This window comes from Melozone crissalis, unplaced genomic scaffold (assembly GCF_028551555.1).
Source record: "Melozone crissalis strain CALT ecotype California unplaced genomic scaffold, PUWL_Pcris_2 ptg000019l_1, whole genome shotgun sequence".
Classification (NCBI taxonomy): Eukaryota; Metazoa; Chordata; class Aves; order Passeriformes; family Passerellidae; genus Melozone; species Melozone crissalis.
Window position 1 is genome coordinate 29,646,511 of NW_026535797.1, and position 12,529 is coordinate 29,659,039.

The window sequence follows — 12,529 nt, forward strand, 5'->3', positions numbered from 1 at the left end:
TTCAGCCTGCCCTTTGAGAAGCACCAAGCATCCTAGCCAGGTTTGGGTGCTGAGGTTGTCAAGATGAATCCCTCATCTTCATGGCACCGGTGCGAACCCTGCCCAAATTCCCGCGCCTTCTCCGTTCCCGCTACCCGGGGCCAAGCAAGCCTTGCACCTCGCGTAGGGGTTCCCGCCACCGAGCATCACGGCTTGCAGCGGGGAGGGCCCCTCGGTCCCAGCGGGATTTCTGCACCCACAGCGCTGTCCGGCACCGCTGTCCGTCTGTCCTGCCCCGCCGTCCGCACCGCAGCAGCGGCCCCCGCTAGGAGGCGCCCTGCCCGCGGCGCCGCCCGCACTTGTTGCTGCCCCCCGCGGCGCGCGCTGTGTCGTGATGCACGCGGCGCTGACGTCACCGCTGGCGTCATTATTAACGATCTCATTTATTTATTTATTTATTTGTTCGTTTGTTTATTTGCTTATTTAATTATTTATTTGTTTCCGTTTCACGGCGCCCCGCTGGGGCGGCTCCGAGCCTGTGCCCGCCTTTGCCCTCCTCCCCCTGGAATCAGGGCCTGCGGAGAGCGCTTGGGAGAGGAATGAGCCAAAAATTGGGAAGAAAGTGCCACTGCTGAGGAAAGCGCGGAGGGACATGCTCCCCGCGGAGCCGCTTTGTAGTGCTCCATCCCCCCCTGCCCCGCGGAGCCGGGGCTGGCTGCGCTGGCGGACAGTGATGGAGCCCCAGGGAAAAGGGCGAGAAGGACAGAGCTCCCCCAAAATGACCCGCCCGTCCTTGTCCAGGGGTGGGCGGATGGGGGCTCCGCGGGCGAGGGAGGCCGCGCAGCCCGCTAGCCGCAGCAGCATCTACCTGCGGGGATGCAGCTCCCGGAGCCCCGATGGGAACTTTCCGTGCCCGGCGCTGCGGGGCGGCCCTTGCGCCGCTGCGGGACCAAGTGCGAAGCCCGCGGTGCCGGCCGAGGCTCCCCGCGGCTGAGGCTCCCGGCGGCGCCCCGAGCCGCTCGCCTCGGGATAGCGGAGGGTGCGCGGGACGCGCGGAGGCGGCGGCTCTCTCTCTCCGGCGCGGGGCGCCGCCGCAGGGGGCGGGCGGGGCGCAGGTGAGGGGCCGCCCCTCTGGGTGGGGGGCGCAGCCACCTGTCCGCCGCCCCGCGCCCCTCCGCGCCCGCCCAGCCATCGCCCCGGGCCCGCGGCGGCAGCACCGGCACGTGCCGCTGCGCGCCCGTGTCCGCGGGCGCGGAGAGAGCGCGCCCATCGCCGCCGCCGCGCTCCCGCTCCCGCTCCCCCTCCCCCTGCGCTGAATGTTCCGGCCGAGCCGCGTCCCTCCGCGCAGCGCCATGAATATTGATGTGTTTATATAATCGATAACCCACTTTCCATCCCTTCCCGGGGAACAGCGATAAATAAATTAGGGACACGCCGCCCGCCCTCCGCGGCCGCCGGGGGGGCGGCAGGGGGGGCGCAGCCCCCGCCGTGCGCTCCGCGGCTGCCGGGGGTGGGAGCGGGATCGGGCGGTGGGAGCGGGCGGTCCCGCCGGGCGCGCGCGGACGAGCAGCGCCCCTCGCGCCGCAGGAAATGGTCTTTATATTAGACATATACGGGCAGGTCCTGTCAGATCCGCAGCGCGCCCGCCCGCCCTTTCGGCCCCCCAAAAATCGCCGAGAGCGGACAGGGGCCCCGCCGCCGCCCCGCCGCCTCCGCGCCAAGCCCCCGAGGCCCGCAGCCGCCCCGCGGCATTTTTGCCCGGCCCGGCCGGGCGTCGGGGGCCCGGCCGGCGTCGGGTGGCGCCGGCGGCGGGACGCGGCGGGGCGGCGGCGGGGCGGCGGAGCGGGGGGCGGGCGGCAGGGGGGGGCGTCGCCGCGCGCGGCGGGGCGGGAGGCGGCGGCGGCGGCGGGGCGGCGCGGGGGCGGCGGCGGCGGGGGGCGGCGGGCGGCGGGGCCGGCTTCGCCCTGCCAGGACCTGCCGGGCTCCATTCACGCCAACAAGTTTGGGAGAATGTTGAGTTCAATCGCGCCGGAGCCGCGATGGAGCGCAGCGCACTGCAGGTACCGCGCCGCCCCGCGCCCCCGCCCCGCCCCGCGCCCCCCGCCGCCGCGGAGCCCCCTCCCTCCCTCCCGCGCTCCCCTCCCGCCGCCCTCTTCCTCCTCCTGCCCCTGCGCGGCGCGGCGCGGAGCCGGCGCTGATGCCGCTGCCGTGTTGTTGTTCCCCGCAGTGGGTCGGCGCCCCGTGCGGCTCGCACGGCCCCTACGTCTTCTACAGGGCGTTCCGCTTCCAGCGCCGCGGCGGCGGCCGGGCGCGGGTCCTCTCCCTCGGCGACTTCTTCTTCGTGCGGTGCCGCGCGGAGGAGCCCGCCTGCATCGCGGAGCTGCAGCTGCTCTGGGAGGAGCGCACCAGCCGGCAACTTCTCTCCAGCGCCAAACTTTATTTTCTCCCCGAGGACACCCCCCAGGGCAGGACCAGTGACCATGGCGAGGTGGTAAACGCGGCGCCGGCCCCCCCTTCCCCCGCGCCCGTCCCCACCTGCATGCCCGGGCTCGGCTCCCCCCTCTCCTGGCTCCCCCCACCCGCGTCCCCCTCCCCGCCGTGCGTGGCGGGGCAGCGCGGAGGGGCCGCGCCGTCGGGGCGCACCGGTGCGCGCTGACCGGGAACTTGTGCGGGAGGGGGGAAGGAGGGAGGGGGTCGGGGTGCGGGGCGGCCCCGACCCGGCGGGCAGCGGAGTGTGTGCGGAGCTCGCCCTATCCTTCTGCTTAACAACAACAAAAAAAACCCAACAAAACAAAAAAACCCCGAAAGCAAAACACACGGAAAAGCGGGCGGGGGAAAAAACACGTTGGGGGGATTTCGATATTGTTCGGGGCTTTTTTTAAGTATTCGATATGTTTAAGAGGGCGGAAATTACGAAATGGAGGCAGAGGGAGATCAAACGCTCTCTTGCTGGCAGGGACGTGTTGAATAAAGTGATAAATGACAGGTAAGGGAATAATACATTCAAATAACTTGCAGATATGCCTGGGCGTATTTCGGAGCCGCCGCGCTCCCGGCGCAAACGCGCTGCGCGCCGGCACCCTCCGCCGGCGGCCGCGCAGCCCGGGATGGGGCCGCGCAGCCCCGCACCGCCCCGCCCCAGCCCCGAGCCCTCCCGTTATCTGCTTTTCAAATTCATTGCTTCAGTCTGGGGCGGGGGACGGGTGAGGTACCCAGGCAGGGGCCTGCGGGGATGGCGAGGGTCCCCGAGAGGGGCTGGAGACCAGGCGGGAGGGGGACGAGATGTTTTGGGGGAACTTCTGTTGGAGATGCCGGGCGTTGGGTCCAAGGGGGGGCTGTCCGCAGGGGCTGTTTCGGAGGCACGCGTGGCTGTAGGTGCCGGCGTAGCCGTGTACCCGCACACACGCGTACGCAGCCGAAACGCGTCTCGGAGCCACCTTCGCTCGCTGCCACCTCTTCACTTTAATTTTCTGTGCGTGCCGCTGAGATAAGGGAGCCTTTTCCTAAGAATCAGGGAGATGACAGTGAGCAATGGATGCTCTGAAATTGCCCGTGGTGACTATTTAAAACTGTGCCTCTGCGTGTCTCGTGTGTGTGTAAAATGAAAGATATTTGGAAGGGAGGGGGGTGGGGAAAGGGACACAAATCATTTTAATACGCCTTAATGATCAGCTCATGTTACTGTGGTAGGAACATCAGAGAAAATTAATCCTACCATTACGAGTAAAACACTGCTCCGGTACGAGAGTTCTCAGCTGCATGTACCTTCCTAATAATACGCACGATTTTATTTATTTTTACATGCAAACACCGCTGGTAATTAGCCGTGTGATTATACTTGTGCATTTCATTGCGGCTTAACTGATGTCATTCTGCATTATTCAACCATATGAAAACAATTTTCAATTAAGATAATGGCACGCCTTGAAATTATGCAAATGCCGGCCGTATTGTGTAGAATAATTATGACAAATGTAAAGCAGGTAAAAAGTTTCCTAATGCAGTTGTGTTTTACACCCCGGTGATGTCATTTCCCCTCTGGCCTAAGTTAGTCATTCATTAGCAGAGTAGCAGCAACAGCAACAGCTCTGAGTGATACTTCTCTGGCAGGGAGCCTACAGAAACCAGCACTGAGAGCCAGGGCCTAGAGAGGGCAACATAACACTCCCATTAAGAAATGTACTTTGTTTTCACTTACTCCATTAACTTGTTTATAGAAATAGGAATGATTTTTTATGATCGATTTTTAATAGTTTGGAACAATCCGAGCAGTGCTTGGGGATGTGCAGGCAGCAGAGAGACAAAAAGCTGGGTGCTGGCTGGCTGGGGTAACTGCTCTCATTGGGGGGCAGGGGCAGCTGTTTCCCCATGGCACTCCAAGGTCCCAGTCCCTTTGGTAAATGACACTCGTCTTGGTTCCCAGAGGGGCAGCAGGGCCGCCTCTGGGGTCAAGGGGCTTCCTAGCTCTGGCCTGGGCCCCTTCTGCAGGAGGAGATGTGGCTCTCGAGTCAGATGCGGCTTGTAGCCATCAGAGGGGACCTTATTTGTGGTGTGGGATTGCTGATGGGATAAAATACCTCATTGTGCATTCAGGGAGTAGGGATGGAGTGAGCCCGTGGTCAAGCGTGTGTTGCGAACCTGTGGTGTCCGAGGCAAAGGGTGACAGGGCTGTCACTGAAATGGCTGGGGAGGGGAGCAAGTGGCTGAATTGCAGGCTTGTGGTCGAGCCCACCAGAGATTTAGGCACAGTCTCCAGCAGCTACCTGCGCTAGCGGCGTGATTAAGAGAAGCAGCTGGCTGCCTGTTTTCCGTAATAGCAGCACTGACACTGTGACAGTATTCAGCTAGTGGCTGCAAGGAGGGATGTAATGCTTCTGTTACTCACAAATTTCTGATGGCGTATTTTATCTGATTGCCAAATGTTTGAGCTAATCAGCAATAAGTGTAAATATAAGTCTTTTTATAGCTAGCTGAATTCATCATCCAGATTTAAATATAACCCTGAGTGCCGCTGAAACCGGATATTTCCATGCACTGCCCAGATCCAGGGAAGGTTCAAGCCCAGGTGTGCTTCCGCTTCAGTACCCTTCTTTCCACCTAAGGCTCAGCATCCCCATCACCACAGTGGAGAAACTCCCTTTTGATGCCAGGAGCTGACAGAGATTGTTTCCCAGGGACTCTGTGGATGGTGAATGTGGGATGGGTCTGCTCACATGCAGCAGGTACGGATGCTTCTGACCCTGATGCTCATTGCATCCCAAGGAGACATGCGTGAAGAGCATGTCCTGGGACCAGCTCAGGCATTATGCTCAGACCAGGGGTAGAGACACTTTTTTAAGAGCAGCAGCGCCTGGGAGGCCACTGCTAGGTGAACTAGAAGAGTTTTGTGCTACTTCACTGAAAACTTTGTTGCTGCTTCCAAAACAGGGTAGCCTGGGCACGCTGCTTCCCACCTCACCATCGAGCCCAGACACTGCAGCAGGTGCAACACTGGCCAGAGAGCCAGTGTCTCTTTTCCCCCCAGCAGGGAAGAAGTGATTCTCCTCCATCCTTACAGAGCCATTACCAAAACAGGGTCTTTTGGTGGAGGAAGTCACCACCTTGCCTTGATTTTCTCGTTGACTCTGGTCTGCTGGGGTCCCGTGTCACCTTCCGCATGGGCAGGGAAGATTTCCTTGACGGCAGGTGCCTCACACAGGGGTCAGAACACGATGCCTGGAGGCCTATGAAGATCCAGAGGGAGCACCTTTAAGGGCACCCCATTGTGTTTGAAACAGTTTGATGGGGTGCATGTGGAAAGCAGGCCCCCAGCTTTGCTGGCACCCAAGTGTGAGAAGCTGTGTGCTGTCAGAAAGTGCCTGCTCAGGTCCTGTGGCATTCAGGGGGCACGAGGTGGACTCACCCTCCAGCTCACAAGGTCTTGGCAAACCTTCCTCCAGCTCATTTACTGTTCTGTGCTCCAAGGGGTGGTGTGGGGCTGTGGAATGACTGACCTTTGCAAAAGCAGTTGTAGAGTAAAATGCTTGTTAGTGCCTTGTGCTTTCATGTTTTTAAAGGTGCTGGCATTAGTTAGACTAGGCTTAAAAATGCATTTCAAAGTTGATATCATTAAGTCCAGGGATGGTATTTGATGTGATGCATACAATTCCTAAAAAACCCTAAACAAGCAGCTAATTCATTTTGCATGGTATGACATTCCCTGCATTGCTCTGCATCGTGGTGAACGCTGCTTCCATTGAGGCTGGACTGTCAGTGGGGATCTGCCTTTGGTTCATTCATCAGCAGCAAAGTTTACTACGAACTCATGTTGATTTCATCTCTTCTCCCAAACTGGGGATCTGATGCAATGCTTTTCGCCTTGCAAATAATCCTTACTCATGCAAGCAATTTACATGAGTAAGCGTTGCTCATAGAGAGGAGAGGAGAGAGCTAGTTTCCTGTAATTATTTCCCTAGAAGTATTTTGCATTTTCAGACTAATTGGGGTAAAGGAAAAAAAAGAAGTCACTCCATAAATGTGTGTCATTTATAATTGCAGAAGAGATTCTTCCAGAAAGTTAAGGGAATCAGTGGTTTTGTTCTCTATTCAATTTGGGATAGATGCTGACAGCATCCCTCGAAAGCCTGGTTCATTTTGTTGGGGCTCTTGACTTGTGGGGGTCCTACCACAGTGCCTAAAGGTAGCATAGGCTGGTCCAGGCATGGTGTCTTGTAAGAGCACTGCTTTATTGCCACCCCCCTAGAAAAATGTGCTACTCCCTTTTTACAGTAATGGATTTTGGTTTTTTTTTACAGACATAGGAATCTGTACGCTCTTATTTGAAATGAGAATAGCCTCGTTTTAGCCTCCATGGTGTGTGCCTTATGCTCGTATCTGTCAACACTGGTAATGGCAACACGTTTCAAACATGCAGATTATGATTATTAAAGGGTGTTTTAAAATCATGCTAATAGCATCAATCTCCACTGTACACTTGCTCAAATTAATTCAGCTTTGGAAATCAGTCACACTGTAATAGCAGTGTTAGAGAAATGGCATTTGTCATAAAATATCGTGGGTTTGGTAATTGCATATCCACTCTGTATATTTTTATCTCTCTTGCCACCAGTAGCATATGCTGGCAAAGGAAGGACGGGGCAATGATATTACTCAGAGAAGCCACATGTTGCTAGCCATTAGCCAACAATCTGAAATATCTAGTCATTTAAGGCAGATTCCTTAAAAAAAAAAACAAACCCAACTTTTTATTTTATTTCCTTTCTCCTTTCCCTCCCCTTCCCTGTGCATTCAGACTGTAAAATACACCCACTGCTTTCCAGAGTTGCTGTTCCCAGTCTGATCAGTGGCACTAAACATTAAACTCTTGTCTTTGGAGAATAATAGGCCTCACATGGTACACCCTCAAGCATGTTGAGATACTGTGCAGGCTGGAAAATAAAAATGTTCTAATTGTGTCTTTTAAATAAGCATAGGAGTGAATTAATTAGACTATATTTTGTCTTTAGTTGCTTAGTTACACAATAGTATTCCTAAGCGCAAGTAAGATAAATTGGCTGGTTTTGTGCTGCTTGTCCCTTAATCATAATTACTGTATTGCTCAGGAGAGTAACGCATACATAGATTTTGCATTTTTAATAATATTCAAACAATATGCGAATGATATAGAAAGTATGTTCTGATTCAAGCTCTCGTATGCTTTTATTCGGGAAGAAGTTCTACTGCTATGGGAGCAATATTTGCATTAGTTGCTCAGAGATGTAGTTCTGGGAAATACATAATTGAAATATTCTTGCAATGCTTGTTCTGGCCCTTTCATTCGCATTCAAAATAACAATGCCTGAAGTCTCTGAACAGTCATCCACTCGTGATTTAAGAGCTTTTTTTCTTTGTGTGCGTGTGTGTGTTTGTGCGTGTGCAGTGTGGGTTCACACCCAGCGTTAACCCTGCACAGCCTAGACACTCGCGTGATTCATGGTGTTGTATCAAGTTGAGCTTTTTATTTGTAGCTAAAATGCAGTCAGAAGGTCAGATGAACATCGGCATTTTATGGCATTAATCCAATGACCTTAATGCTTGGCGGGCGTCCATGTTTCTATGCGAAGGTGCCAGGGTTATAGATAATAAAAGAGTTTGTTTTCATTTTCTGGATATTTTAATCTTTCTTTGCAAAGCGTAGCCTCGGATTTGGGGGGCTTGGGGCTACTCCTGGGGGCCAAAACTTTAATGTCTTACTGGGTTGTTGAACGTTAGCTGCTAATGATGGGCAGATTGATACAGATACTGAACAATGGAAGGTTCTGGCAAGAAACCCCCTAGACATGCTCAGTGGATGTATGTGAAAATTGGCTCCATTGTTCTGCTGTATGAAAAGCAAGTAAATTATTTACAGATATTTGCTAATTAAAGCACATATTGTTTTACCAGCACAATAGAACACAATATAACAAAAGACAAAAGAATAAGCTTGCATAATTTAAACCTGCTAATGCCATGTACTCCTTGTTAAGAAAAAATATAATTATGTAATCTATGAGGAAAGCTTCTCGTACTGTTACTGTAGTAGGCAAAATTAGGAATGAATTGCTTGTCAACTTGCCTAAACTAAAACAGCTCTTTGAGATCTGTGAGCTATCTGACGGCAAAACATTTTGACTGAAGCTTATTTTCTATTTGGTCAGAACTTCTATCTGCAATGACAGATATAAATTCAATTTGAACCTCTGGCTGGGAGTGGGAGGAGGGAGAAAAAAACACCCCAGTCACAAAGAAGGAGGCTCACAGTAGAAATGTCATGTCTAACTGCTCACAGCCATCCCTCTGTGCACCCCATCTCCACCCCACTTCCAGGACCCCAAAAAGCATCCTGCAGAGACATGGTGGTGTTCTGCCTCAGGTCATTTTGCGTGTCTGGCTTTGGAATTACTGAGTCATGTGGAAAATGCTGCTTGCTAATACAAGGGAAAGCAAAAACCATAGGGCTTCACGTGCTTCAGCCATGTCCTTTTAATTTGGTCTTTTCTCTTGGCTTTGGACCCTGGAAGAAGGGATGAACACATCAGTGTGAGTTTCAGACAGCTCTGTGCAGCTGTGCTTAGGCTGGGGAAATACCTGTCACCTGAGTTTAACAAGATCATTATAGCCCTTTAAAGTAATTAGGAAAGGATTAACAGATGAAAGGTTCTGCCTTGGCCTCTTTAAAATTCTCTAGTGGGCCAGGTAAATTCCTGATCTATGCATGTTTCCCTTCTCAAGGCTCTCCCCATAGGTTCATGGGTGGAAAGCAGTGGTCTCTATAGGTCCCTGTATGTAGGTGCCTCCAGGGAACAGGTCCAGACCCCAGCAGTCAGTTGTGCTCCACAAATCCTTTGGGACACCTCTGTCTGCCCTGGACTAGGGGTGCATGAGGAGATGGCCCCAAATGCAGCACTCTGAGCAGGGTCAGGGGAAAGAAAGCTGCTCCTGCCTGTGCCAAGCTCTGCAGCCTCTTGTGAGGCTTCCCTGTCATTCAGTGATCCCACCTGTGGAACAGGAGGAGCAATTCCCACCCGACAGAGCTGTGCCCAGGTCTGCGGCATGCTTACAGCAGGAGAGTCCTTTGTGTGCCCTGTAAGGGAGGCTGAGCAGGGCACATCCCAGAGCCAGGCCTTTTCCACCACACAGCAAGTTTTTTAGCTAGTTTGTGGTTCTGCAGTCTTAAAAGCTTTTGTGCATATTCCCAGCCCACCACTGGCAGTAAGGAGACAGGACCATTTTACTCTAGGGGAAGTCTCTGAGAGTAGATCAGCCCTGTACAAATGCTCTTTCCCCATTTAAAGCTGAGTATGATCCCTGAAAGGAGTGCTGCTTTTAGGAGATGCTTCTGGAGACCTGGGTTCAGGTTCCTGAGTGATTTTGAGTGGGTGGGTTAGGGCTGAACTGAGATGACCTGGTTTCTTCTGCTGTCCCAGTGCCCTGGTCATGTCTGGATGGCAGAGAAGAGCTCTGGACTAAAGACTGTGATCAGGACCTTTTGTTTTAACTGTGCTGTCATACAAAGCTGATGGTACTTCCCTCAAACATCCAGGTAAAAGCCTTCCTGTGGGACAGGTGCTTATTGGCAACAAGCTCTCTCCTTCCCTTCTACATGTCTGCAGCATGGGCTCCTGCTCCTCAAAGGGGTCTAGAGCAGGGAACTGGATTCCTGAGTCAAGAACTGCCATGTTACATACACATGGTACAGGAAGGTCCTTTTCACTTCAATTGCAAACCCCTAAAATATACATGGGGTGTAAAACCAGCCCAGGATAAGGGAGGCCTTTATGCCCAAATGAAATAACAGTTCTGTTATCCCTGGTGAATGCAGTCTGTAAGAGTCACACTGTATTTTTTGCTCCTGTGGATGAATGTGTTTTCATCAGCAATGTACTGGGTTGTAAAATACGCATCCCCAGCTATCTACTGTGCTAAAGATTTCACAGAAAAGGCTTGAAGATGTTTTCTAATGCAAATCATACTGATCAGATAAATGACATACAGTGTCTCCTGTAATTATCAGCAAGAGTTTTTACAGTACATCTCCTGTTTCTCTCTAGGCCACATATTTGATGTTAGGAGACAGCCAAGCAGGTGTTTGACTAGCTCATGCCCTCCAGAATTCCTTAAATGACCTCTGGAAGTACTGGAGTGAAAACAGTCTCATCATGTCAAAATTTTGAGATATCTCAGTTGCTGTAATTCTTTTAAGGCTGCCTCAATGTCTCTAAAATATAAATCTTTTCTAGTTATTGGCAATGAGTAAGGAGTTGTGATGTACTGTGTGTGGGTGTGCAATCAAGATGTATGACCTCCCTGTGGTGCCCTGTGACTCCCTGCCTTGTAAGAGTTAATATTTCTTCTAAAAAATAATTATCTACTTTAAGCTATTATAACTACCTGACCTGTTTCCCTGAATATAAGCATTTCAGCCATCTGCTGAGTCAGGCAATATAGCATTCTGTGCTTTCACGAGGCTGTGATGGTTGCTTAGACAACAGTGACATAATATTTAAGCATAATGGCTCTCGAGAAGATGCTGTCCTCTTCTCCCTGGATGACTTCTCTGGAAATGCAAATCCAGTGTGCTCTTAAAAAAATAAGAGATGGATGAGAAGGGTTTGTGTCACCATCTTTCTTAACCATCTCCCCATTTTCTACTTGATAGGGGAAAGAATTGTACTGTGCTCAGAAGTCTTACAAGACATGCTAAAATTACAGGCTGACTCAATAACCATTTTTATAGAAGCAGCTAAAAAAGTGCCACTTTCTATAGTCAGTGCCTATTTAGAGATTTAGACAACATTATGGCTGAGACCATTGGTCCATTGGGCCACTGACCAGTTGGTCAGGTCCACTGGATAAAATCTCATTCCTGAGCAGAGTTGAAATCTCTGCTGGTTGTTTTCTCTTCTTGCTGTAGCAGGAAAAAATGGTAATTAAAGACTTAACTGTGCAATGGAGACCTCATAAACATATCACTTCAGAGCATAGCTAATACATGATGAGTTGATTTTGTATAGATAGAGATATATATGCACTGTTTGCTATGTGGGTGTTTTTTCATGTTTACACAGAGATATAATTATGAATGACATGAGGGTTATACAGCAGATTTCTTTAATCTTCTAAAGGTTTGTTAGTCATGTGTCACTGTGTACCTGGTTTTTATTTTTTCAACATCTGTATTCCTTTGTCATCTTGTTGAAGGGCTTTCTCTAGAAGGGTTGCAGCAGCAGATAGTGGTTGATGCCACAGGGATATAGGAGCTCCTATGGCTGGTAGAGCTCTGCAGGTCCCAGAGCAACTTTTATTGTAACATGGGGCTTAACCAAAAAGGAGAAGGACCCCTTTGTCACCTGCTGCTCTAAAAAACCCCCTAAACACCACAGCAGTTTGGGGCTGAGTGCTTGGAAAGGTTGCTGAAGAATGTACGAAAGCGCAGCAAGGCACATTGGAATTGCAGAGCTGGTGAGATAGTTGGGTGACCTCTGGGTGCTGTGGTGCAAGGGCAGATGACCTCTGGTGTCAGCAGATTGCCAAGATGTGGGCAAGATAACCCCGCTGGAGCTGCATGTGGCTTGGGCTGCTCCAAAAGCAGAGACTGGAGCCCCTGCCATGCCTGGCTGGGTGACCAAGTAGAGACTGAGCCCCTGCCATGCCTGGCTGGGTGACCAAGTAGAGACTGGAGCCCCCTGCCATGCTGGCTCAGTGTTTGCATGGTGAGGCGCCCCTGGAGATGCAGTCCCACACGGGTGAGGTCTGTGTTGGCAGACAAGGCCTGCAGGATGATCTGCAGCGTTTGAGGAGCGCTTGAGGAGTTGGGAAGAATGTGGACAATTCTGTGTGAACTGGGTCACAAGTGAGTGCTGAGGGAAGGGAGCAGGTCTGTCCAGTCCTGCTGTGTGACTGGCAGGGCGGCCCAAGGCAGGCTCTGAGGCGGTTCAGGTCATTTTTCCATTTCCCGCCTAAAAGTGAACTAGGCCGCGTTTCCCTAGTGCCGCTGTGGGGATCGCTGGCAGTACCCGGGGAAGACAGG

The 12,529-nt window shown here is 52.2% G+C and overlaps 1 protein-coding gene across 3 annotated transcripts in view; it reads left to right on the forward strand.

The window, feature by feature from the left end:
• Nucleotides 1-1,974: 1,974 nt before the first annotated feature.
• ARID5B (AT-rich interaction domain 5B) overlaps nt 1,975-12,529 on the forward strand; it is a 114,359-nt gene continuing 103,804 nt past the window's right edge. For 2 of the 3 annotated variants that reach the window (XM_054277010.1, XM_054277012.1), the window contains exon 1: nt 2,156-2,467. In XM_054277010.1, coding sequence (XP_054132985.1) covers nt 2,177-2,467 — 291 coding nt within the window. In that variant the 5' untranslated portion in view covers nt 2,156-2,176. Of the gene's footprint in view, nt 2,040-2,155; nt 2,468-12,529 lie in introns of those variants that run through there. The other variant, XM_054277011.1, reaches the window with a different exon arrangement.